This window comes from Podarcis liolepis (genome assembly GCF_965112155.1).
Source record: "Podarcis liolepis genome assembly, chromosome: 2".
Taxonomy (NCBI): Eukaryota; Metazoa; Chordata; class Lepidosauria; order Squamata; family Lacertidae; genus Podarcis; species Podarcis liolepis.
In genome coordinates, this window is record NC_139555.1 from 111,302,042 (window position 1) to 111,329,336 (window position 27,295).

The 27,295-nt window shown below is 48.0% G+C and overlaps 1 protein-coding gene across 4 annotated transcripts in view; it reads right to left on the bottom strand.

The window, feature by feature from the left end:
• Window positions 1–1,216: 1,216 nt before the first annotated feature.
• Window positions 1,217–27,295, bottom strand: part of PRRT1 (proline rich transmembrane protein 1) — a 28,822-nt gene continuing 2,743 nt past the window's right edge. The window contains exons 1-5 of one of the 4 annotated variants that reach the window (XM_083493373.1): window positions 13,405–14,558; window positions 12,319–13,360; window positions 11,090–11,502; window positions 9,335–9,511; window positions 1,217–5,223 (exon numbers count right to left, since the gene is read on the bottom strand). In XM_083493373.1, the coding sequence (XP_083349499.1) occupies window positions 5,047–5,223; window positions 9,335–9,511; window positions 11,090–11,502; window positions 12,319–12,382 (831 nt within the window). In that variant the 5' untranslated portion in view covers window positions 12,383–13,360; window positions 13,405–14,558 and the 3' untranslated portion in view covers window positions 1,217–5,046. Of the gene's footprint in view, window positions 5,224–9,334; window positions 9,512–11,089; window positions 11,503–12,318; window positions 14,572–27,295 lie in introns of those variants that run through there. The other 3 variants (XM_083493375.1, XM_083493372.1, XM_083493374.1) reach the window with 3 other exon arrangements.

Here is a 27,295-nt window from a genome sequence, read left to right on the forward strand (position 1 = left end):
AATCTCAGCAATTAAAAAGGGGGGGGGACCTGTTTAGCGATATCACTGCCCAACGCCACGTACGTTTCTGTTTTCTGCACCGCCGGGATTACATTAGACACATGATTTTACTAGAAATATTGCCTAGAAGTCAACACCTTCAAAATATTACCCCTCATCTCATACAGAGCTTTCATTTTTTAAAGAAAGAAAGAAAGAAAGAAAGAAAGAAAGAAAGAAAGAAAAATGTAATGACAAGTTTCTAGACCTTATGGCTGCAAAACCACTTAGTGTGAAAACACATGGACTTGGTACAATCTTGGAAGGAAGGAAGACTGGGAGCAGGGCTTCAATATTTGGTGGTGTTTTTGAATCATCCCATAGTTGCAGAGCTGAATAACTAGTGCTTCTTTCTTTCAGGGGGCAGCACATACAGACTTCTTTTGCCCTACAGACCAACTCTCCCTTATCTTCATGCTCTTTAGCACAGCCTCCTCTTTCCCTAAAATCCTTCGAAAAGCAAAATTCTGGAAACAAACGGTACAAACATACCAGCTGCTTGTAAACTGCCATAATTCCCTCCCCTATGTGGTAGATTATTTGGGATGTGGAGAAGGGATGTTTCAAGCAACCCCAAGCCAAAACCTTGGCGCAACCCTGAAATGATGGTGCGTTGCTGGCGGGAGCTGAGTGATGGGTTCCAGTCGGGCGTTGTGATGTAGCCAAGAGAAGCTGCTCAGAAAACCTGCAGTTCTCCCTTGCTGTTACCATTGCGGGTTCTTCCCGTTTGCCTCCCCTGCAGCCAACCTCTCTTTACCGTGGGCTGTCTCACACACGCTGCTGCTTTGAATCCATACGTACCCCTCTTGCTGTTCCTAAGCAACCGTCTCCTGAGAGACAGCAGAGCTTTGGAAGTCCATATTGGCGGACGGTAAACCAAGGGGATATAATGGGGAGAGGAGGGGGGCGGGAACACTGGGTTTTGAAAGAGAGAGAGAAGAGGTGAGGTGAATGGCGGGGGAGAGGAAATTCTGGATTTTCTGGCATAGCTCGTACACCATCTGCAAAGAGGAGCTGAGGCCAGGCAGGATCCAGGAGGAATAGATGGGCCAGGTTGTGACAAGGGGGGGGGCCTTGGCATCTATCCCCATTGTCGAGAAAAAGGCAAGGGGTCCCACGCAGAGCAAATTGGGGTGCTGGTAGCTAATGCTGTTTAAAAATACAGCCAGGTAGGATGTTGAGAATCAATCAAATGTCTTTATTAAGTAATATATATAGAGAGAGAGAGAGATTCTGTAACCAGTCACTTGCAAACAGATAATAAATAACGGAGTCCAACATCCAGTAAACTAAAAGTGGGTGTGCGGGGAATGAATTGGGAGCTCGTGTGACAGAATATGGGGTTTGGTGGAGTCTGGGGCGGGGCGGGCGGCCTGGAAACGAGAAGCCGAACAGCCAATTCCCAGATTTAATTATGCCCTGCAGCGCCTGAACCATTCAACATATGCTCACACTTCTGCGCCCATGTCTAGCCTCATATATGCTAAATTTTTCTCAATGCCCCTTGGAGCCAATCTACTTGTCATACTGAATGAAGTGGTATGATACCATGTTTAAAAACACCCCACCCCTTAAAAAAACACACCCCACCCTTCCCTGCATTTAGAAAGCTAGCCCATCAGCGTGAAAGGTTTAGCATACGGTAGTTCTCCCATCCTGGACCAACAGACTATAGTCCAGAATTCTGCCTTTGTTTAGCACAATATGCTGACTGTCTCTAAGGTTGGCTCTGTACACAACAAAGTGACAGAGTGAACTGTGCCGTTACAGATCGTAGCTAGGGAATGCCCTATTTGAAAGTCTGCTTATAAACAAACAAACCTCCTTGTAAATAAAACAGTAGTTCCCCAACCTCACCACCACCACTCTCTGCAAACCACTGGAAAATTGCTGACTTGATTATTTTTCTTCCCAGTGTAGTGCCACACTAGATAATGTATGATTTCTAGGGAAGGTTGGGTTTTGGTTTGGTTTTTTTGCTGCTTTTATTTCTTATATATTGTATTTAATTTTGTTGTGTAGAATTCAAACTGCAATACAGTAAGCCATAAGAAAGAAAAGCAGTGATTAAAACACAAATTAAAAAGCAACATGGCTTTTTAAGATGATGGATGTGCTGTCTCCCAACCTCAAGCACAACCTCAAGCTTGTGAGCCACTGGTTGTCTGTGGACCATAGTTTGGGAAGTCCTGTCTATCAGGAAGCCCTGATAGAAACCTATCTTCCATAAGAAGGGCCTCGTCCATCTCTTCTCCTGTTGTTTGTTACATTTTCTATTTAAAAAATCCCGCCCTTCCTTCAAAGAGCTACGGACAGAATACATGGTCCCTCTGTTTAATCCTCACCACGACCCTGTGAGGTAGGTCAGGCCGCGAGACGGTCATGCAGGAATCTTTGTAGCCAAGCGGTCTAAGTCAAATACTCTTACATGTTAACTACTCTTAGTCTTATCACTGATACTTATAAGCCGCTCTGGGGCTCGGGAGTCATTTTTGGTTGAAGAACAGGATTAAAATGCTGTTAAGATAAATACGCTTTGCCACAACATCACATGGGCTCTATTTACAAAGTGTCGTTAAGGTAGGGGATCAGTTTGGTGTTTTGTTTATTTAAAAAAAGGAAAATGCAGTCCCCGCAGCTGTAGTCTGAAGTGCTTGCAAACCGTAGGCTAGGCCTCACTGTGTTACTTTGTACAATTCAAAATGCCTTTCTTGCAGTCTTGCCCTGGCTTCTGCCTGCTCACTGGAAATACCATTATCACAACCTGTTTTTTGAGGTTCTGATGCTTATTCCCCATATTTTGCCCTTTCTCTTTCTCCACCTAATTCTTTTTGCTTTTTAACAAATAAAAAAATAACTAAAAGTGGTTGTGGTATGTTTTTCATATGGCAGCCAAGGAACAGCCTTGCTCTCCAAAGTTTTAAATGACTTACCTCTATAAACCCAGCTTGTAAGGCAAGCAGTGTGGATAAGAGATGGCTATATTTCAATCTACCCCCAAGCATTGAGAAGAGAGTGGGAAGGAATCCGAATAACTGGCTACATACAAGGCTTTGTGTGATAGCTCAGTCAGTAGAGCGAGAGACTCACAAGGTTGTGGGTTTGAGCCCTACATTGGGGGAAAGATCTCTGCATTGCAGGGGGTTGGACTAGATTTATCCTTGTGGGTCCCTTAGGTAAAGGTAAAGGACCCCTGACAGTTAAGTCCAGTTGTGAATGACTCTGGGGTTGCGGCGCTCATCTCGTTTTACTGGCCGAGGGAGCCGACATTTGTCCACAGACAGTTTTTCTGGGTCATGTGGCTAGCATGACTAAGCCGCTTCTGGCGAAACCAGAACAGCGCATGGAAACGCTGTTTACCTTCCCGCTGGAGTGGTACCTATTTATCTACTTGCACTTTGACGTGCTTTCGAGCTGCTAGGTTGGCAGGAGCAGGGACCAAGTAACAGGAGCTCACCCCATAGCAGGGATTCGACCCGCCGACCTTCCGATCAGCAAGCCCTAGGTTCAGTGGTTTAGACCACAGCGCCACCCGCTTACTCCCCAACAATTCTATTATTCTTCTTTATATAAACATCAGGGCTGTGTGATATATCAGTATATCATCCAGAACCAGTTGGAAGTCCATAACTGCCCTGAGACCTCCGGGTATAGGGTGGTATATAAATTCAACAAATAAATAATATTGCAATATTGGTTCCATAATCTGGCAATATATTGTGAATCAATATGTGTGTGTTAGGTCTGGCTTTCAACATGGTGATAAATCACCAGGTAAACATTGTGATATACTGATATATCATGATGTCTGAAATAATGTAACTATGTAGAGGTGAACGGTCTAATGTCCTGGCAAGTGCTACTGCTTAGGGGTCTAAAACAGATAAATTTCACAATGTTGAAAACCAGGTATCACCCAGCTCTAATATCCATCACTCCCTCTGCCACCACATGGGAGAAGATATTTCTCCTACTCTCAGTTTTTTTTCCTGTACGTTCTTTAGCGATGGGAAGTTTTTTAAAAGAAGAGTCATATGAAATGGAGAGGTATTTTTAAAAAGAGATGCTTTTAAGCAATACAGGGCATTCTTCAAAGAAACCTCGAGAAGGATTGGGAAGCTAGGAGCAGATGCACAAATGAAATGGTGAAGGGAAGGCTATGGCTTCCTAACTGCACATGAATATTTTTGACCGCTATCTTGAATAATTCTTTGGGAATCAACCTATTTTAGAAGGGGTTCCTATCTAAAACAGAGAGCTAAAGGACAACAGAGCAAGGCTGTATTATTCAGTGCAGAGAGGAAGGGTGGATTTGGATGGGAAACAAAATAAAAGGGAGGTAAGAGGTTCAAACTGCCCCCAATATTCAGTCACTCCACCTCCTCCTGCAAGGAAGGGAGAATTGGCTGATGGAACAGCAGCAACATTGGCAGAGCATCTTATTTGGCCTTATTTCACGTGGTGGAACTGCCAGAAAGCAATTGTGGATACAAAGGGGTAATGCTTAATGAATACACAGGTGTGGTGCATTGTCCTGTTAAACAGGCAGTAGGATGCATGCAGAATGCAGCAGAAGGAAGGCGGCTGTTGCCATGGGCACGAGAGAGTGGAGCCTACTCTTTGGGAAGGAAAGAAGCAAGCAAAGTATTCTGGATGAAAATAAAAAATCTAAAAACCGGCAGGATGGAAAATTGGTTGCGAGGAGCCCCAGCTGACGGGCCCCCTCGGGTGTGTCAGCATTCAGTCTGAATATCGTCTTCCAGAAGTCATTTTGCTGAGTAGGTACCATTAATACTGCCGGGAGCTTTGTGGGAGACGGTTGCCAAGCATTCCAAGTATTGTTGGCGGTGGGGGAGGAGACGGTTGCTAAGGACCGCAGGGGAGACGGTTGCCAAGGACCATCCTTGGGAGCAATGGTTGCCGGGGTGTGTTGTCGGTTTCCTTCCAGGGCTGTTGACACCGGTTGCCAGGGGCACAGGAGGAGTCGGAAGGCAAGGCTGCCGGGCGCTAGGGGTCCCAGTCATTGTCATGGTGCTGAGCAGCGATGATGATCACTACAGTGAGGATAGTGCACAGGACCATGGCCGCGATGCCCACAGCCAGGCTGATGAAGGAGAAGTTGCGGGCCTCTCGTGAGGCAATTTCTGCTGATACGATGTCACCGCGGGCAACTGCAGTCCGCACCTGAAGAAGTGAGAGGAGAATGGTTATTTCGTGTGCTGCTTAATGCCAAAATAGGCTTCTGAGCAAAACATAAAGGTAAAGGTAAAGGTACTCCTGCCCATATGGGCCAGTCGTGTCCGACTCTAGGGTTGCGCGCTCATCTCGCTCAAGAGGCCGGGAGCCAGCGCTGTCCGGAGACACTTCCGGGTCACGTGGCCAGCGTGACGAAGCTGCTCTGGCGAGCCAGCACCAGCGCAGCACACGGAAACGCCGTTTACCTTCCCGCTATAAAGCGGTACCTATTTATCTACTTGCACTTAAGAGTGCTTTCGAACTGCTAGGTGGGCAGGAGCTGGGACCGAACGATGGGAGCTCACCCCGCCGCGGGGATTCGAACCGCCGACCTTACGATCAGCAAGTCCTAGGCACTGAGGTTTTACCCACAGCGCCACCTGCGTCCCATAAACAAAACATACAACCCAATTATTTGATTGATTGATTGATTGAGTGACTGAATTTATACACTGCCCTATACTTGGAGGTCTCAGGGCGATTCACAGAATAAAATCAAAATATAAAACCACAAAATACATAATCAAAATAAAAACAACAGTCCAATAACAACCCCCCCCAAAAAACACATTTTAAAAGGGCATAGGATTACCTGTTCTGGGGGACTCTGCAATAAATTTGGAGGTGGTCAGAGTGTGTGGGGTGGGGAAAGCTCCCAGGCCCTTTTAATAGCCTCCCTGTCTTTGTTAAACTCTGTTAGACTGTTCATCTCTTCCCTGTCCCTGTTTTTATCCGCTGGATTGTTTTAAGGGTTGTTTATTTTTTTAATATGGTTTCAGCTTTCCAAAGAGCTCAGTTAATTGATTGTGGTTGTCTATGGATTTTGTTCTCTGTGCTGGTTATGGATTTTATTGTGGCATCTTTGCGGTACTTTATTTATATTTTTGACTTTCAAAAGCTGTTTTTAATTCTCTGCGAGTTGTCCAGAGGCCTATGTTTTACGGAACAATTAATAAATAAATAGTCTGGCTGGAACTTCCTGTGATCCTTCTGAGCGTGCCGCTCAGCTCCAGATAACTTAACCTTGAAAGAGAGCGAACTATGCCGGTGTGGAAACTGGGCCCCAAGTGTGTAAAAGGAAATTAAAAAGAAGAGGGACAAGGGAGGCCGTGACAAGTAATAAACACAGAGGGTGGAATTGCAATTCCCAGGATTCCCTGGGAGAAGAAATGATTATCAGCACTAAGTTATACTAAGAAACACACCCCATTGTGTTCAAATGCTTAAACCAGGAGTGGAGAGTCTTGGGCCTGTGGCCCAAATATGGCCCTCCGGGTATTTCTATGTGGTCCTCAGGATTCTCTCCAAGCCACAGCCTTCACCAGCCCTGCTCCATGACCTCCTTTGCCTGAAATGTGTCACAACTGTGAGAATCCCTTATGCTTGCCTGGATAGAGAGAGATCTATGTGTGGAAAGCCCTTGACCTATGCAAAGCCTGCAAAAGTTCTCCGATGAAAATAGGGATGTCCTAAGGAAAAGCAGGACATTCTGGGATCAAGTCAGAAACCGGGATGGCTTCTGTAAATCTGGGACAGTACCTTGGAAAATAGGGATACTTGGAAGGTCTACCTATGCGTAAATGGGATGTTGCCTACATTACAAAGGGAAGAGCCACATGTGTCACCCCGCCTACTTTTGCCTGTAGCCCCACCCATCACTGACATCTGCCCCCACCCCACCCCACTCCCCTGAAGGTATTCCCCACCCTAAGCTTACAGGTAAAGGGACCCCTGACCGTTAGGTCCAGTCGCGGACGGCTCTGGGGTTGCAGTGCTCATCTCACTTTATTGGCCGAGGGAGCCGGTGTACAGCTTCCTGGTCATGTGGCCAGCCTGACTAACCAGGCGAACCAGAGCAGTGCACGGAAACGCCGTTTACCTTCCGCCGGAGCGGTACCTATTTATCTACTTGCATTTTGGTGTGCTTTCGAACTGCTAGGTTGGCAGGAGCTGGGACCGAGCAACGGGAGCTCACCCCGTCACAGGGATTCGAACCTCCGACCTTCTGATCAGCAAGTCCTAGGCTCAGTGGTTTAACCCACTGTTAACTCCATTTAGGACTGTAGCAAAAACCAGTTTGTAGCTTTTAGAAATCACTCCACGAGCACTTTCCCAACATTGTCATCTTCATAGCATGTCCCCAGAACGCTTTTCTCTCTGAGTAGGAGTCAGCGGCCGCCAAGCACCAGAGTTACATGTTATTTATCCTTTATAGGTGGGAGGGAAGGCAGGCAGGCAGAGATGGACTCGGCACCTCAGCTGGAGGCAAGAAACCTTGCGCTCTTCCAGCTTGGTAAAATGGCTGCCAGCCTCTTCTCAAGCATGGGATTATTTCCAGAGCACAGAACGAAGCGACTGAGTACAAAATGTGTGCGCGTGTGGGAGGTGAGGGGTGCCAGCCAGACGTGAACAGGGAGTGCGCCGAGCATATGTTCCTGAGGAATTAAAACTGTTTCCTTTCCCCCCGTTTTAACTGCTTGCATATTCCTCAAAATCTTCAGCCTGTTTCTGCGGGTGAAAAAGGGTGGCTTACCGCTCACAACATGGAACAGAATTTACCGTTGTGACAAGATTAAAACCTTCAACAGCAACAGTATCGGCTGCCACCCTATTCAAACCCATTGACTGCATTATGGAGCAGGGTTTTGTGACAGCTGTGATCATCGACCACGGGTCCCCAGATGTCATTGAACTACAACTCCCATCATTCCTGACCATTGGCTAAGCTGCCAAGGAATGATGAGGGTTGTAGAGCAACTCTTTGACAGTGGAATGGTCTATCTCGGAAGGTGGTGGACTCTCCTTCATTGGAGGTTGTTAAATTATGGTTACCAGAAGTTTCCCGGGGACAGTCCCTGGATTTACAAATCTGTCCCTGGACAAAATCCATCCCCGGATTTCATTTAATGTCCCTGGATTTATATTTTAAGTGTTGTGTATTTATTAGTAGGGAATGAATGTTGCGTGATTGGTTCAACGGCACAAAACACATCATATGGGGCTTCTGGAGAGGCAGTAGCTATGGGCCTCATCAGACCTAAATCTGGCCCTGGTGACAACCCTTGAGATATTTGAAGATGACTAGGATATCTTCTCTCAGTCTCCTATTTCCAGGCTAAACATACCTAGCTCCTTCAACCATTCCTCATCAGGCTTGGTTTCCAGACCCTTTATTATCTTGGTTGCACACCTTCCAGCTTGTCAACATCCTTCTTAAACTGTGGTGCCTAGAATTGGGCGCAGTATTGCAGGTGTGGTCTGACCAAGGCAGAATAGAGTGGGACGATTACTTCCCTTGATCTGGACATTATACTTCTGCTGATGCAACCTAAAATAGCATTAGGTTTTGGGTTTTGTTTGCTAATGACCCCCCCCTCACAGAAATAGCAAATACATTTTAAATAAGACTGAAACCCCAACAAAGTGGACACTTGCGGTAAAGACCCATTTACCCCGCTGAGAAAGCCTGTTGGAAGAGGAATGTTACGTTTTCCATAGTCATAGCTGTCAACCTTCCCTTTTTTTGCGGGAAATTCCCTTATTCCAGCACCGTTTCCCGCCGCTTCCCGCTGCTATCCCGCATTGTTAGATATCCCGTAGACTGTCCCCAGGACAGGTGAGGCTGCTGATCCCTTATTTTCGAGGCTGCTGATCTCTTATTTTCAAATCTGAAAGTTGACAGCTATGTCCATGGTATCGGAAGAATGCTGGTTGTATCTTGACATGAAGGCTTTCCCACAGAACAAAGCCACCCCACCAAAAGCCCTGCTCTGAGTTACTGCATAGCAGGTTTCTGAGATCTTTGCAGGAGAAGCTCTCCTGTAGACTACCGCAATCTGGGTTTATAAGGAATAAGGCAGTCCCTCAAGTAACCTGGTCCTGAGCTGAGCAGGGCCTTATACGGATAGCTCAGTCGGTAGAGCAGAAGACTCGTGATCCCAGGGCTGTGGGTTCGAGCCCTGAAAGATTCCTGCATCCCAGGAAGTTGGACTAGGGCTCCTTCCAAATTTACAGTTCTATGATTCTTGTACCTCCCCTCTTGCCTTCCTCAGCTGCTCACCTGCACGGCCTTGATGATAGCAATGATCCCCGTGGGCCAGAAGCAGCAGATGGTGGTGAGGACTGCGATGGGAAGGTAATCGTGGGGCGGGCGCCTCGGTTCCAGGATGGCGATGCCGGGGGTCATCTGTGTAGGGGACAGAGATGGTGGAGGAGGAGGGTTGGCCTGAGGGTAGGCCTGCAAGCAAGAGGGGAGAAAAGCCAGTGTCACGGGAGGAAGGAGTCTCCATTTTGCTTCTCTCCCGAAGTGTCAAAGGTGGCCTAAAGCATTCAGCACACTCAGGTGGATTTCATATTGTAAACCCCTCAGAAAGCATTGTTTGTTGTTTAGTCGTTTAGTCATGTCCAACTCTTCGTGACCCCATGGACCAGAACACGCCAGGCACTCCTGTCTTCCACTGCCCTCCATCTTTCCCAACACCAGGGTCTTTTCCAGGGAGTCTTCTCTTCTCATGAGGTGGCCAAAGTATTGGAGCCTCAGCTTCAGGATCTGTCCTTCCAGTGAGCACTCAGGGCTGATTTCCTTCAGAATGGAGAGGTTTGATCTTCTTGCAGTCTATGGGACTCTCAAGAGTCTCCTCCAGCACCATAATTCAAAAGCATCAATTCTTCGGCAATCAGCTCTCACTTCCATACATCACTACTGGGAAAACCATAGCTTTAACTATGGAAAGCATAGGCCCGGCCTGTTTGTAATGCACCAGGCACATGAATGGCACGATAAATGTGAATAACCACTTCCAGTACTGTACCACTTCAGGATGCCGGTGGGAGACAGGGTTCTAGGGATGGGGAAGAATCTTGATTCACTTAAGTTTCTTAGATATTCACTTATGTTTTTAGATGTGACGAAACTGCGGGAGGCAGACAGGAGTGCGTGGTGTGCTCTGGTCCATGGGGTCACGAAGAGACGGACACGACTAAATGACTAGACAACCACAAATGCCGCCCAGAGTGGCCGGGGAATCCCAGCCAGATGGGCAGGGTATAAATATAATCATAATTTAAAAGGCAAACCTGTCAAAAACCACACTTTCCAAAACAACGCACAGACTGAAACACAGCCACCTTTCAAACTTTGCTCCAGATTTTTGCAGTGCAGTTCTCTATCCAGATAACGTGCACACAAATGCAGGTTAAAGTGTGCCTAAAAATGCATACATTAATGACAATAGCATGCAAAAACTCATAATATAGGTGACTCCCCACCTGTTCTGGCACCCTACGTATATAAGTGAAAATTGCGTAAGTGGGGAGCACCTTCTAAATGCCCTCTCTGCCGCTCTCTCTCCAATCCAGATCAGAACTACTGTAGCAAAACTAGCCACAACTGGAATTGAAGCAGGAGGCAGGAGCATAGCTGTCAACTTTCCTCTTTTTTAAAGGGAAATTCCCTTATTCCGAATAGGATTCCTCGCAAGAAAAGGGGAAAGTTGACAGCTGTGGGCAGGAGAATGCGAGGGAAATTGGTGGCTGTGGCTGCTGCGCTGTCCCGCATTTCAGCTGTTAGGGGGGAAGGCTGGGCAGCATAAGCAAAGCCCTGCTGCGCATCCAGCCTCTTCTCTGCCCTCACTGATGTTGCCTTTGGGCTCCGGGAAGGGTCTCTTCACGGGCCACAAGAACTCTCCAGCTCTCTCCCCCCATTTCCAGGTATGAATTTAATGATTTCCTAGCGCCGCACATATACGCAGTTGCCCGCAAGTTGATCACACCCATAAGAAGCACTTCAGATTGCCCACCACCATCAACAACTCACCGCCCCTACTGGGTAGACCGGAAGGTATGCCGTGCACGGCTGTAGCTGGACAGGGTATCCCGGGTGCATATAGCCTCCGATCGGTAGGGTCCCGACTGGTGGATGAGTCTGCACGACGTAGCCCTGAGGGGCTCCATTGAACTGAGTTTCCTGCATGTAGGGATCCGGGGGGAGGCGCGGCAGGGTGGCGGAATGGTGGCGTGGCGGGCGCGGCAGGGTGGCTGATGTAGGGGGAGGGCGTGGCAGGGTAGCAGCCCCTCCGAGCCGGGGCAATGTGGCAGTGCCTGAGTGGACGGTCGTGGCAGGGGGGTCGCTGTAGCCGGGGATGGGGGCATCTTGCGGGGGTGGAGGAGGCGGCTGCAAAGGGGCGTTGTAGGGGGGAGGAGAGGTGTGGGGGGCGGAGTCGGGGAGTCCTAAGGAGGAAGGAAAAGACAACATGGGGGTGGGGAACCACAAAGAAAAGATGTTAAAGGGGCATCAATATACACTCAGCAGCACAGCATAATTTGAAAAAGTGGACTTTAGCTGGTAAGGGATTGCCCCAAAACAATAACAGCAACCCCCAAACAGGACTACTTGTGTCTTTTCCTTTTCTGCGAAACCTCCATTTCAACAACCAAACAAAGGCACATTTATTTAATGTATCCAGCAACATTGTCTTGAATTCAAATCTCGTCCACTAAAGTGCTTGCAATCTGTCTGAGTTTCCTGTTGCCTACAAATCTGATACACATTCTCTCCATTCTGGCATTCAGATGACTGGTTAAAACAGCTTTTGGAACAAACGTACCAGACCTATGTATGCTTTTCTCTTAGCTCAAATAAGTTCTAATGCTGGTGGAATGCTCTTTCGATGGAAGCCCAGCTAAACATCAAAGCACTCATCAGAGAGAGATGCAATGTGACGGCATCTTACCAGGCTGATGTACAATGGGCACACCATGCTGTCATATTGAACAAAGCCCAGAAATGAAGGTTCACAGTCTGTATTTTGCAGGATACAGAAACAACCCAAGCTTTAGGTTTGCACAATTAAGTGCCCCTCCAGATGTCCCTTTTTTTCCAATAATCATTCATCATGCTTTGTGCTCATGATATTATTGGGACGTTATACACAGCCGCACTTTCAATATCGTTTGCACCTGCAAAAGCTTTGGGGTGCTTTGCTTGCAGTAAGTCAATGATATAGTAACATTGGGGAAATATGGCAGAACTGCAGAATGGCATACCTGCCAAGTGTCCTGGGGGAAAACAGGATATCCTGGTTTTTTCTTGTGAGATTGTGGCGGCCATTTTGGGTGCTCTGCTATCGCGCTGCGCTCCCGCCCCCCCAAAAACACTTGGGGGGGGGCAAGAGTGAGTCGTGGGTCATATGACTCATGTGGGAATGCGTCCCAGAAGATTAACATCCCAGTTTTGGGTGAACTGTCCAGCATAAATCCACTACTAACGTATTATTATTACTAGCCTGGAGGGGCCTTTTTGCAGTCTAGAAAGTGACAGAGAAAGACATTGCAAAATGTGGGATGAAGGAATGACTATAACTATCAGTAAGATGTAGGAACACCCTGCAGGTCTATCAGGATGAATGCTCCTTGCCATATAACCACCGTGTAAACAAATAAGAATGAAGGCTTTCGAAAGACTGGATCTAGACCAGACTTCCTCAAAATCAGCCCTCCAGATGTTTTGAGACTACAATTCCCATCATCCCTGACCACTGGTCCTACTAGCTAGGGATCATGGGAGTTGTAGGCCAAAAACATCTGGAGGGCCAAGTTTGAGGAAATCTGATCTAGACTAACAATCATGTAAGCTTTGAGCAGGCGAATTAGGATGGATGCTGAATAAACAGGTTGCCTGAGGGAGCCCTTTGTTCCAGCATTAGCTAACTAATTTCCTTTCTCTGCCTTTCCCTAAGCTACGCTCTTCGCTCTTCCGTTCTGTGTGTCTTTTCAGTTTGCAAGCCTGAGGGCAGGGCCTCTGTCTCACACTTTAATCAATGCGAGTTGTTTTTTTGGAGATCACAGTTGTCTGAAAAGCGAGGTGGATCGATGGAAAATGACTGTAGTATGGAACCGGTGACAAAGAGGCAGGCAGTGGAGAGGGTATGTCAGGGACCCTGGGGAGACTGAATTACAAATGTCTTTGGCCTGAGGCAGGGAACTAGCCTCATGTGCTGCCTCGACAGGCCCGGCTTGGGTGTTTGCCGCTTCCTCCTGAAATGGCAGCCAGTTGCCGCCATTTTGTTCAGCCTTCCATGCACCCTACCTGTTATGTATTGAAATTCACCCACTACTTAATACTACCACCACCACCCCCGGGCCAAAGAGCTGTTCTTAGGCTTTCCCAGCTGAGCCACATGTTAAGTTGTGGGTGAACATATCAGACGACACAGCAATTCTTCAAACAGCTCTTGTTTATTCACAGGCCAGAACAGAACTGAACTGAAGGGTTCAGCCAGCCTGCTTATATAGAGCTCCACTACAACGTAACTGTAACAACTTTCTGTAACTATCCAATCACTAAACGTCACTTTCGATCCCTTATTTGCATATGTGGACCTGAACTATCTGCAGCATCCCCCTGCTGGCCCAGGGTGAGAACTTCAGTACATAACACCACACAACCTCGGTCAGCAGAACAGCCTTTTACAAGTAGGTGCCTTCTGGAAGCTTTGGACCAAAGCTGTGGCTGGTGGAAGTTGTAGTCTGAACAACCTGAAAGGAACCGAGGCTGGTGAAGGCTGTCCTAGGCCCACCAAGCCGTGCCAACAAGGAGTAGCAAGCAGGCATAGCAGCTGTGTCCTGGTCGCTGGCTCAGGGGTCTACTGCTCAACGGTTCACTAAGACTGCAGTGCCTGAGGCTCACATGAACATGGAGTTGCCTTGTACGACAGGAATGGAAGAACTGTAGCCCTCCAGAGGCAGTTGGACTCTAACTCCCGTCCTCCCTGTTCATTCGCCTTGCTTGCTGGGGCTGCACTCCAACAATACTATAACATACCCAGCAAGTGTCCTGGAAAAACTGGGAACACCCCATTTTCTAATTGCGAGAGAATGGTGGCCATTTTGGCGGCTGTGATTTCACACCACGATTTCTCCCAGAAACAAGGCTCTGCCCGGGCTATAATCTTGTGTGGCACCCCAAAATGTGTGTTTTGGGCACCGTGCCCCCCCGCAAAAACATCTTTCTCCAGTGAAAATTGTGGCGCAAAATAATGTGAGATCATGGAAACCAAAATGGCTGCCCGTCTATTGTGATCAAAAAAATGGAAGATGGTGTCTGGGAAGACTGTATCCCATATTTTGCCGTCGCTGTGTTGGAGGGTATGCTGGGACACCCCCACCTTATAGGAACATAGGAATCTGCCTTGTATCAATTCAGACCCAGCTCAGTACTGTCTACACACCAGGGGTTCGGTTCCCAAACTGGTCTGTGGACCTCCATTGCTCCTTAAGATGTTCCGTGGCATATCTGCGTTGAACATAAAAAATATTTTGAATCCTGTTTTTATTTCTCCTTTATTTCTTACATCCATGGACTGCAAATGGTAACGCAAGAAAAGGCAAGAAATAAAAGAAGCAATAAAAAGACAATTAGGAACTATGCCGCCACAGCGCATTGCAATTGCTACAACAGGCAGAAAAAATAGTTAAGTGGTCCGGGAAGACCCTCAGCTATTTGCAAGTGTTCTGTAGACAGGGAAAGTGTTTGGCAACCATGAATCTACGCTGACTAGAGCAGCTCTCCATGGCTTCATAAGGGCCTAGGAAGAGCCAGCAGCCCATTTAGTCCAGCATCCTGTTCGCACAGTGGTCAGCCAGATGCCTGTGGCCAGTCGCCATGGAGATAGCCTTATCCTCTATGAATTTGTCCAGATAAATCCTGCTTAGAATCATAGAATCATAGAGTTGGAAGAGACCACAAGGGCCATCGAGTCCAACCCCCTGCCAAGCAGGAAACACCATCAGAGCGCTCCTGACATATGGTTGTCAAGCCTCTGCTTAAAGACCTCCAAAGGAGGAGACTCCACCACACTCCTTGGCAGCAAATTCCACTGTCAAACAGCTCTTACTGTCAGGAAGTTCTTCCTAATGTTTAGGTGGAATCTTCTTTCTTGTAGTTTGGATCCATTGCTCCGTGTCCGCTTCTCTGGAGCAGCAGAAAACAACCTTTCTCCCTCCTCTATGTGACATCCTTTTATATATTTGAACATGGCTATCATATCACCCCTTAACCTCCAGGCTAAACATGCCCAGCTCCCTTAGCCGTTCCTCATAAGGCTTGGAGGTGCTAGGGATTGAAGCTGAGGCCTGGCCTTCTGCATGCAAACAGATGTTCTGCTACTGAGCTGTGGCCCTTCTGCGCATGAGTTCGGTGCGCCTCATGATAAGGCCTCAGAATAACTCTCTTCCAAAAGGCAATATGAAACCTCTGGATGGGCCAGGCCTGGTATAAAAGCTAGGAGACTGACTGTTGAGCTTTAAGGCTTCAGCATCCACAGTGCTGGCAGCTCAACCCTTCTTGGCTGCAGCTGTGGAGCCCATTGTCCTTCTGTGCCTGGAGAGCCCACTCTTCAACACTTGCAGCCTGGCCCTGGCCCCAAAAACATGTGGGATTTGTCAACAGCCGCCTGGTGTCAGCGCTCTGCCTCGCCCGCCCGCCCCTGCAGTGATCCTGAAGGAGACAACTGTCCTAGCTGCACAAAGAGCCATTGTTTGCCTAACATTCCCCACGGCTGTTTATTCCAGAGTCAAGCCAGGCAGGGCGAGGCAAACCACCTCAGGCAGCGTATTCGAGGGTGGCAGCTTCTCCAACCCTTCCTCCTCAGTCCCCAGGCCACTTTCCTCCGTTGGAGATCAGAGCGACATGCTCCACAGGCCTTCCATGCACCCACTAAATGGTACTATTGCTCTCAAGTGCGCTGGATAATGCTATCTAATGGCCTGCATGCACACCATTCATTCAAAGCACACACACACACACACAAATCCTGGGAACTGTAGTAGTTTGTTAAGGCTGCTGGGATTGTAGCTAGGCCTACTACAGTTTCCAGGATTATTTGAGGGGTGCGTCCTCTAAATGCATGGTGTATATGCAGTCCAATTGCTGGCACTGAACTGCCAGTCAGCTTCTGTCCTAGCAATGCGGGTGAGATGTGCAGGAGGGCAGTTTTGTCCTTTGCCTCAGGCAACAAATTGTCGTGGGCCGGCTCAGAATCCAGGCCAAGGGGAGAGAAACAGGGATGCCCAACCATGTGGTGTGTGGCCTACGGGCTCCCTCATGATAACAGCCTTTCTCTCTGGCGCAGACAAGAAGGGAGCACTTATCCTCTGACCAGCGAGAGACTCAACAGTGAGGACACACCATTTCAGACACGCCGTTTCAGAGCTCATGAGCGGGGAAGGGATTTTGTGGGACAAGGTGTCGGGAAGGGCTTGTACCACGTGGAACAGCTTGCTGGGTACTGTCACAAAAGTCGGGTGCTTCTGTCTCTCTCTGCCGAGCGGTGGCAAAAGCTCATGGGGTTCCAGCCATCCCCACAGGAGAGAGTGGAAGACATGGTGGAGACTGTCATAGGTTTAAGAAATACGGTGTACAGCTGTACCTCGGGTTACGAACTTAATTTGTTGTGGAGGTCTGTTCTTAATCCGAAACCGTTCTTAACCTGAGGTGCGCTTTCGCTAATGGGGCCTCCCGCTACTGCTGCACCATAATTTCTGTTCTCATCCTGGGGCAAAGTTCTCAACCCAAGGTACTACTTCAGGGTTAGTGGAGTTTGTAACCCGAAGTGTTTGTAACCTGAAGCGTTTGTAACCTGATGTACCATTGTATCCTTCAGTCTGCATGGAGGGAGTCCTGATCTTACTATCATGGTTATTTCAAGAGAGCATCCCTAGAGTCCAAGACATCTCTCCCAGTCAGCCCTGCAGCCAGCCTGCCCAAAGATTGGTCCCAGCCTTCCTTCCTTCCTCTTCTTCCCAGCAACCTTGGCTACCACACTCCCTTTCCCTGTCTCCTCAAGCATACAGTGACCCCTAGCAACCTTCCAAACCCCTGTCTCTGTTCATTGCCAATGGCCCTCAAAGGCCCTCAATTGTTACTTAATGGCCCTAGCTCAGCCGGGTCCTTTTACATAGGCTAACCCAGGAATTCCTCTGCAGCTGGTATTTCTCCCTTCGCATCCTAAATACAGTGGTACCTTGGGTTAAATACGCTTCAGGTTACATACGCTTCAGGTTACAGACTCCGCTAACCCAGAAATAGTGCTTCAGGTTAAGAACTTTGCTTCAGGATGAGAACAGAAATTGTGCTCCGGCGGTGCGGCAGCAGCGGGAGGCCCCATTAGCTAAAGTGGTGCTTCAGGTTAAGAAGAGTTTCAGGTTAAGTACAGACCTCCGGAACGAATTAAGTACTTAACCCGAGGTACCACTGTATGCAAAATCCTACCATTTATTAATTTATAGGTTTTAGCCTCACCCGCTGACAAAACCCCTATAACAATACATTCCCAATTAAATTGCAAATGAGCAACGTGAGCATTCATTGTGACTTTTCATTATCGCTCTTGCACAGCATGGTGTGGTTGCCATTAGAGCGGGGGAAGGGTGTGTGTCTCAGGGTCTAACCCTTCAGGTGCTGCTGGACTCCAGCTCCCATCAGGCCTCAGCCAGCATGGCCAATGGGCAGGCATGGTGGGAGTTGTAGTCCAGCAACATCTAAAGGGCCCACAGGTTCTCAATCTCTATGTTAGGGGGTCAGATTAGAACTGGGGAGGCCTATGTTCAAATTCCTAAGCGAACAAGGTGACTTGGGGCCAGTTCCTATCCCTCAGCCTAAGATGACCTCACAAGGTTGTCACAGGGATAAAACTGCAGAGAGTTATTGACGTATAAATCTAAGAATGATATGAGCTCCAGAGGAGCCAATCCCCTGAGTCTGCCTGTGACTAAGGCATAGCTGTCAACCGTCCCTTATTTGGCGGGAAAGTCCCTTATCCCAGCGCCGTGTCCCGCTGCTGTCCCGGATTGATGATGTCCCTTAAATTTCCCGGGTTTCATGCTCGCGCGGCTCAGGAGGGAAGCAGCGGCTCGGGGTCCTCCGCCTCGAGAGAGCAAAAGAGAGCATGCGCACGAGCTGCCGCGTCTCATAGAATCATAGAATCATAGAGTTGGAAGAGACCACAAGGGCCATCGAGTCCAACCCCCTGCCAAGCAGGAAACACCATCAGAGCACTCCTGACATATGGTTGTCAAGCCTCTGCTTAAAGACCTCCAAAGTAGGAGACTCCACCACACTCCTTGGCAGCAAATTCCACTGTCGAACAGCTCTTACTGTCAGGAAGTTCTTCCTCATGTTTAGGTGGAATCTTCTTTCTTGTAGTTTGGATCCATTGCTCCGTGTCCGCTTCTCTGGAGCAGCAGAAAACAACCTTTCTCCCTCCTCTATGTGACATCCTTTTATATATTTGAACATGGCTATCATATCACCCCTTAACCTCCTCTTCTCCTGGCTAAACATGCCCAGCTCCCTTAGCCGTTCCTCATAAGGCATCGTTTCCAGGCCTTTGACCATTTTGGTTGCCCTCCTCTGGACACGTTCCAGTTTGTCAGTGTCCTTCTTGAATTGTGGTGCCCAGAACTGGACACAGTTCCCTTTTCCCCCTCAGGGGCACGTCACGAGAAGATGGGTGGCAGCGGGTGGGCAGGCAGCCCCTCTCTTGCGAGACTTCCGTCGCGCTGCCAGGGGAAGCCAGAGGCAGCAGCGGCGGCTGAGGAGGCAGCCTGAGGGAGGAGGAAGAGGAGGGGATGGGGAGGGACGCAGAAGGGTGGCACTTCAGCGGCTGCGCCACAACCGCCTCATGCTGGGCTCCTGGGGGGCAGCGTGGGTGAGAGTCTCCCTCCCTCTCGGGCAGGGAAGCGTCGATGGAACTCATAAGCTAAGCAAAATCCCTTATTTTGGCTACTGATCCCTTATTTTCAAGGCTGCTGGTCCCTTATTTTCAAATCTGTAAGTTGACAGCTATGGACTAAGGGTGTGCTTTCTGACTTTCAACGTGCTGGAGGCAAGGCCCAGCACGGCGCCACATGCAGGGATGCAGCAAGCAGCCTCCCTGAGAGTCAGCATGCCTCTATCAGGAAGAGTTGGATGATGAGTTCACATCCCATGCAGAGATGCTGCAGGAATGCCCGGCTGCGACACGGGCTGATTGGAAAGAAGTAAAACTGGAGCAACAAATCACACAAAGACTCCGCAGGGTCTGTGGGTGGGTACTTTGGTCCTGCAAGAACCTACAATTACATCCCTCCAAAATGTTCGCTGTTCCTCTGGCAGAACACTAATGTGCTACAGCCCACAGTTCCTGGCCTGATTTCTTCCCGTGCTCTCGGGCGAGGTGGCTCCTCGTGGTGATATCAAGCCCAGTAAATTACCTGAGCCCCTAAAGGCACAGCAATCTCTCCCTTACCTCTTTCCCCTTGACTGAAAAGGAACCCTGCTGCAGGCCCGTGCTAAGAGTCCTGCCAGGGAGCCGTATAGAACTCTGTACAAGAAGCAAGTAAGTTACCAACATCTGCAATAAATACTCAGGGTTCAGTACGCTCTGGCACCAGCTTCGCCTGAAAGGAGCAGGGAGATGGGCCGATCTGGTGCAAATAGGACAGTGGCATTGAGGCAGGGCCGTCCCTTCTGTTAGGCAGGTGGCAGATACTGGGAGTGGGGGTTGCAGTGGCAGCCCCTGTGGCCATTGCTCCTGAGCACTGCAGCCAGACTGACCTGTGGCACCAACTCCGTGCCACATCAGAGCGACATATTGATTACATTTACAGTGGTACCTCGGGTTACATATGCTTCAGGTTACAGGCTCTGCTAACCCAGAAATATTACCTCGGGTTAAGAACTTTGCTTCAGGATGAGAACAGAAATCGTGCAGCAGCGGCATGGCGGCAGCGGGAGGCCCCATTAGCTAAAGTGCTGCTTCAGGTTAAGAACAGTTTCAGGTTAAGAACAGACCTCCGGAACAAATTAAGTACTTAACCCGAGGTACCACTGTATATCCTTCAACTCAAGGGGGAAAACATGGTTCTCTTTGTCCGCATTTTATCCTTGAGGCTGAGAGATTCTGACTGGCTCTTATGGTTAACCCAGTGAGTTTCATGGCTGAGCAGAGCAGAGGTTTGGGCCCTGGTCCCAGGCCCTTGCCTGACACTAAAAACTACACCACCACTGGCTCTCACTAATCCTTTGTTGTTTTCTCATTATTATTACTATTATTATTATTATTATTAGTTATTAAACTTATTTGTGGTTCTTTCCAACGTGCTGCCTGCATTAACCTTGCTTGCCACCTATATATGAGTGTGTGTCTGTCAGTATGATATGATCGCTCTGTATTGTTAGATTTTAGGATGGATTGCTGTGCTGCCTACGTTCCCTTCAGTTCGTAAATTCCTTTTTTTGCCCACCAGCTCACTACTTTGTGTCAAGCTCAGCTTATTTCCTGACTAACAGCGCCATTTACTCAGCTGCACCTAAAGTATTCCACGGCACAGTTTCCCTTAATGAGGAGGTTAATCTGATTCAGCTTAATATAGCAAACAGGGGACCTTAATCGTGCCTTCAGTGCGCATTTATGCTTCCGTTGATCACAACGGCAACTTGCTCTTCAGCACAATAATGTCGCTTCCGGTGCCTTTGAGGATTGAACTGGCTCATTGCCTGCTATTTTATGGGGGTTCTGGCACACCTTTGTCAACATGTTAAATTCTAATGTGCTTTTAAAAGGGTATTATCTGGCACTGTCAACCTTGGCCCAATAACATTTTAAAAAGCAACAGCAACGCACCCCTCGTTGGCTTAGAAAGAAAAATTGCAATTAGAAACTAAAAGCAATTTTAGGCACCCTCCTTTAAAAAGGTGGGGGAGAGAGAATAGGATGTTGTCACCATTCTTGTTCTCTTTGGCAGAAACATAAAATCATGACTGACAGTCTTCCTGTTTCAGTCCATATGTGTGATACTTGCTGCAGCCTGTGGCCTTGAAATCTTATTTGCAGCACATGTTCTAAGAGGCTTTTATTCAGAAACTAGCACCACTGAAAACCAGCGACAACTTTATAAGGAAGGGCTTGTGTGGAACTGTTCCGGAAGCTCTGCAAACACCATCTTGGTAGTCGGTATATCCCCATGATTACGGTAAATGGTAGTTGTTGTGGCAACGAGATCATGATTGTATTCGCTTCCTTTGATATCCGCTAATCGGCTTGCTTTATCCTTATCTGGGGGCATGAGGTGCTGGGCTCTGTGCCCAGAAAGGGGCGCTATCTGTAAGATTTGGGTATTTGCCACCTATGCCCTCATCGGGTCATGTGAAGCGATGAGAAGTACCTGGCCAAAGTGACATATGCTGCTTTGTGTATAAAGAATGTACGGTATGAATGTTTGCTTGGGCACGGACAAGCCATCCCCTCGCTGCAGTGTTTACCCCACATCTATAAAGGCTGAGGGACTTGGCAGGCTGCTTTGCTATTAAAAACCGTCTAGGCCTTTATTTAATAAAGCACTAGAACTGATCATTCTGACATGTTCTCCGCCGCCCCCCCCCCTACATTTTTTTTTGTTTTTTCCATATTACATCACAATACAGTGGTGCCCCGCAAGACGAATGCCTCGCAAGACGAAAAACTCACTAGACGAAAGGGTTTTCCGTTTTTGCGTTGCTTCTCTAGACAAATTTCCCTATGGGCTTGCTTCGCAAGACGAAAACGTCTTGCGCTTTTTTTTTAAAGCCGCTTGAAGAGGCGCAGTTGCGACGGACCGTGCTTCGCAAGACCAAAAACATCGCAAGATGAAAAGACTTGCGGAACGAATTCTTTTCGTCTTGCGAGGTACCACTGTATAAATAAACGAAAGCCGTCACCACATCCTCCCCATCCCCCCATATATCCATCAATCAAACCTAATATTCTTTTGTCCCTCCCCCCACTCGATTTCCTCTACATTCTGAGATTACATTTATATTTGCATTTACAATCTTCTCAAATCTACTATATATTCTTATTATCTTTCCTTACTAATTTACCTTCCCTCAGATACTTTACATTTTAATCTAGGCATATCTTTTTTTGAGCAATATTTTACCATATATTCATCAAAACATTCCCACTCCTTTTTTAATTTTTGATTCGATTGGTTTCTTATACAGTGGTACTTCGGGTTAAGTACTTAATTCGTTCTGGAGGTCCGTTCTTAACCTGAAACTGTTCTTAACCTGAAGCCCCACTTTAGCTAATGGGGCCTCCGGCTGCTGCTGCGCCGCCTGAGCACCATTTCTATTCTCATCCTGAAGCAAAGTTCTTAACCCGAGGTAATATTTCTGGGTTAGCGGAGTCTGTAACCTGAAGTGTATTTAACCTGAAGCGTATGTAACCTGAGGTACCACTGTAATAGCTGTTAGTTTTGCCAGAGTCAAGTATTCATTTAGTTTACAAATCCATTCCTCCCTTAAGGTTAGAGTTTGTGACTTCCGCTTAGCAGCAATCACTACTCTAGCTGCTGTACTTGCATATAAGAAGATTCTCCCCCCACCCCCGTGGTATCTCTTCCCCAATCAATCCAAGGAGATATAGCTCTGGTTTTTTTATTATTGATATTTTCAACATCTTCTTTAATTCTTCATGACACGTTTGAGATCCTTCTTTGGTATCCCTGCACCCAAGCCCTCCTTTGGGCCTGAGGTTCAGAACAGGGCTGTAGTTCAGTAGCAGAGCATCTGATTTGAATGCAAGAGGCCCCAGATTCATCTCCAGGTGGGGCTGAGAGTGCCCCCCTTCTGAAACCCTAGAGAGCTGCTGCCAGATAGTGCAGGCAGTACTGAGATAGATGGACCAATGGCACAAGAGAGAAGAGAGGAAGATGATGACAATTGCGCAAGCGGAAATCTACTGCACGCTTTGGTTAAAAACTCACTTCTGTTTCTAGCCCCGCCCAACGTTGACATGTGGCCCTCAGAGAGTTGGCCAGAAGGGAATTCGGCCCTCAGGATGAGAAAAATCCTCCCCACCCCTGCCCTAGAAACCTGGGAACCAGCAACAGAATAACAAACGAGATATCCAGCAATTTGCTGCCCTATTTAACAGCATCCCAAAATCGGCCACCTGAGGCAGCTGCCTCACGCCGCTGAATCACAGGCTGGCCCTGCGGCTGCATCCATGTCCCTAACCAGTCATTACGCTCTGGGTATTTTTGTCCAGCTGCCCTTTCCCTTCAAATAGCGGTTCTGCATTAAATTACGTTGGCGATGTGTTTGTTTGTTTGTTCCCCGCCCCCCTCAAAGGGCCGCCCATAGCATCCTTTAAAGAGGCGGTCAAAAAAGGAGGGCAGGTACACAACACATACACACACACACACCGACACACAATTGTACACTGACAGCTTTTCCAGTGTGGTGAATATATATGATCCACTTTGGGGGTCATACAGCTGCCCTCTCTACACACAGAGCACACAAAATAGATCTTTATTCATGCTCTCTCTCTCTCACACACACACACACACACACACACACACACACACCCCTCTCCAAAGTAGGCCATCCCTCCAGAGGGTGAACAAATTCCCGTTATGGGTTTTTTAGGTCACTTTGTTTGTGCTTGCCTGCTTTCTATTTATAGAGGGAGAAGGAAGAAGTGTCCTGGGGGGAGAAGAGAAATGGGGTGGGGGGAAAGGTTGTAAGGGGGTTAGATGAATGAGTGAGTGGATTACAAAAGGCACATGGAGAGGTTTGTTGGGATTCAGATGCCCGGTCTCGGCCCCCACACAACCTGGGCAGGTCATTTTCTCCCTCGGCATCAGTTACTGGCCTTTAAAACCGAGAGCATCCCTCTCCCAGGCAGGCTGGTTGTGATGGCGAGGATAAACCGGCTTGTAAAATTCCGAAAATTTCGTAAAGGTTAAATGGGGCATAACAGCTCAATGGCTGCTGATGTTTCAGGGCCAGCAAAGGACGAGGCCTTTTTTATTAACCTCACATTCTCTTCGGGACCGAAACCATTAGCAAACAAAGCCACCCGTTCTTCCCCCCTGTTTCCGAATATCTCATCCGTCAATCCGTAATGAGCAATAATAGTACAAGGGGCAAGATCCAGGAAATGTTAAGCTCTTCTAAGCCGTATTGATTCCAATTAGAGCGGTGGGCACGTGCCGAAGCGTCTTGCCGTCCAATCGATGGGCTGAAGTGCTTACCTTTGGTGGAATTAAGCCCTTTGTATTGGCCTAGGCCTCTTCCTAAACGTTCAGCGGGGCTTACAACCGCGGTGCGAGGTAGGCTAATATCATTCCTATGTCTCTGGAGGCGAGGCGGAGAGATCGTTTTGCTTAAAGCCCCCCAGCGTACAATCTTGGAATTCAGAAGTAAGTCCCTTTGAGCTCAGTGGGAGAGTTTAACATTAAGTGCGTATAAGATGGCAGCCTTGGTGAGTCAGTGGCCAAGAGGTGACGTCTGAATTGGGGACTCCCAAGCATGCAATTATTTGTCTCAGCTGCTATAATGCACTGGTCTCAGAAAAATGGGTGTGCACAGATCCTCCAATGTCCGTATTTTCCAGGGACAGTCCCAGATTTACAGAAGCCACACAGGTTTCTTTTTTGATCCTGGAATGTCCCGCTTTTCCCTGTTTTCATCGGAGAAACGTTGGAGAGTATGCAACTCTCGAGCCAAGGAGATAAGAAACTATACAACCTTTAGAAGACTTCTGAAGGCAGCCCTGTATAGTTTTATTATGCTTTTATATACGTTGGAATCCACCTAGAGTGGCTGGAGCAACTCAATCAGATGGGCAGGGTAATAATAATAATGATGATGATGATGATGATGATGATGATGATGATGATGGAATAGGAACTATTTTCATCAGAGAAATGTTGGAGGGTTTGGTGTGCAAATAATAATAATAATAATAATAAGTAGTTTTATTTATACCCTGTCCATCTGGCTGGGCTTCCCCAGCCACTCTGGGTGGCTTCCAACAAAATATTAAAATACAGTAATGCATCAAACATTAAAAGCTTCCCTAAACAGGGCTGCCTTCAGATGTCTTCTAAAAGTCTGGTAGTTGTTTATTTCCTTGACATCTGGTAGGAGGGCGTTCCACAGGGCGGGTGCCACTACCAAGAAGGCCCTCTGCCTGGTTCCCTGTAACCTGGCTTCTCACAATGAGGGAACCGGCAGAAGGCCCTCGGCAGTGGACCTGAGTGTCTGGGCAGAACGATGGGGGTGGAGACGCTCCTTCAGATATACTGGACCAAGGCCGTTTAGGGCTTTAAAGGTCAGCACCAACACTTTGAATTGTGCTTAGAAACATACTGGGAGCCGATGTTTCAAGACCGGTGTTATGTGGTCCTGGCGGCCGCTCCCAGTCATCAGTCTAGCTGCCGCATTCTGGATTAGTTGTAGTTTCCGGGTCACCTTCAAAGGTAGCCCCACATAGAGCGCATACATATACGCATGCAAACAGGAAAGAGCAGAGTGTGTATGTGCATGGAGAAAGGAAGGCTATACAAGGCCATGAGGTAAATTGGGGCTAGGAATCCTTTGCAACCTGAGGGCCAGGTTTCTGAGGGCCACATGCCAGCGGTGGGCAGGGCCAGAGGCAAAAATGGGTGGAGCAATAAGCTTCCCTTCCTACAGGAGTGTAGTTTCTACACACCGCACACTTAGACACACATGTTCTTCTCTGTCCCTCCACCCAGACAAGCAAGAGCCATGGTCAGAGTTCAAGGACCTATTCCAGCTAGGTAAAAACCCTCAAGGAAGGTGCAAGGCAGGGCTGGCGGGGTGTGGGTTTGTCCTCGGGAAATCTCCAAGCAGCTGATGGAGAGCCCTGGAGGACCACATTCGGCTCCAAAGCCTAAGCTTCCCCACTCCCAAATTTCCTACACTTTGTTGTGTAAGTGTGGGAGAGCAACAGGTCACATGGGTGTCCATAAAACCACCTGCGTGATCCTGGCATGTCGTCCTAGAATGATGTGCATGTTCAAACGGGCTGACATCCTTTGTAAGGATGTTAAATTGCCTCGTTAGTTCCCGTAAGGGTATTTTAGTGCTGGTGGGGCATAAAACAGAAGGGATTCCTGAAGGAGCCCTTTTGGAGTGGCAGCAATGAGCTCATCTCAGCTATCTGCCAATCTCCCATTCCCACCACCCTTCTCAGTAATACCCCTCCACCCACCTTCTCACTATATAGAAGGATCTGGCAACTTCTGTTTCAGTGTATCTGAAGAAGTGTGCATGCACACGAAAGCTCATACCAAGAACTAACTTAGTTGGTCTTTAAGGTGCTACTGGAAGGAATTTTTTTATTTTGACTATGGCAGACCAACACGGCTACCTATATGTAACTGGAGCAATGAGTGTGTCTCTGTGGAAGTTTCAGCTTCTGCCTGCTGCGTGTGTGCACCTGCACGTTCAGGAACAGTTGTGGAAAATACTTGTGCGTGTCCATGCCCATGTGTTTGTGTATGGTGTCGTGGGCTGCCTAAGTGCGACATGCATTTGTATACTAGGATGTAGTGTGTTGGATTTCGGTTGTGCTCTGTGTGCATTGATTATGTGTTAGTACTGACGGGTGTGTGTGTGTATGTGGGGGGGGGCACTATCCATATATAACACATCCATCGCACATTTTAAGCATGCCTTCTCCCAGAGAATTCTGGGACCTGTAATTTGTTAAGGATGCTGAGCAAGCACTGAATGAGCTTTAAATGTATGGCGTTTGTGGTATATGGCAGGGATGGGGAACATTTTTCACTCCAGGAGCCACTCTCCCTTCTGGGTAACTTTCTGGGGCCCACATTCCTATAGCGGACAAGGCCAGAGACAGAAACGCGTGGAGGAAGGAATGCGAATTTAACCTTTGTACAGTGGGCTAATTTCCCTCTAGGCAAGAGCTTTCCATGTTGGGGGACACACTTTTAAGATATGCATTATTTCGCGACACAGTAATTCAGTTTTACTAGCAAACCGGTGGTTAAACTAAACCCCTTTCCAGCTAGGAGCGCGGGGAGCGTTCGCACGACACAGCTGCAGCCGATACACTAACACACAGTCTGGAAAGTTCTGATTTAGGCAAACAAAAGCCATTACCAGATATCAAGAGCACCTTCCAGACAAAGCACTCCTGGATACTGTGAAGTAGGGCAAGTGAGG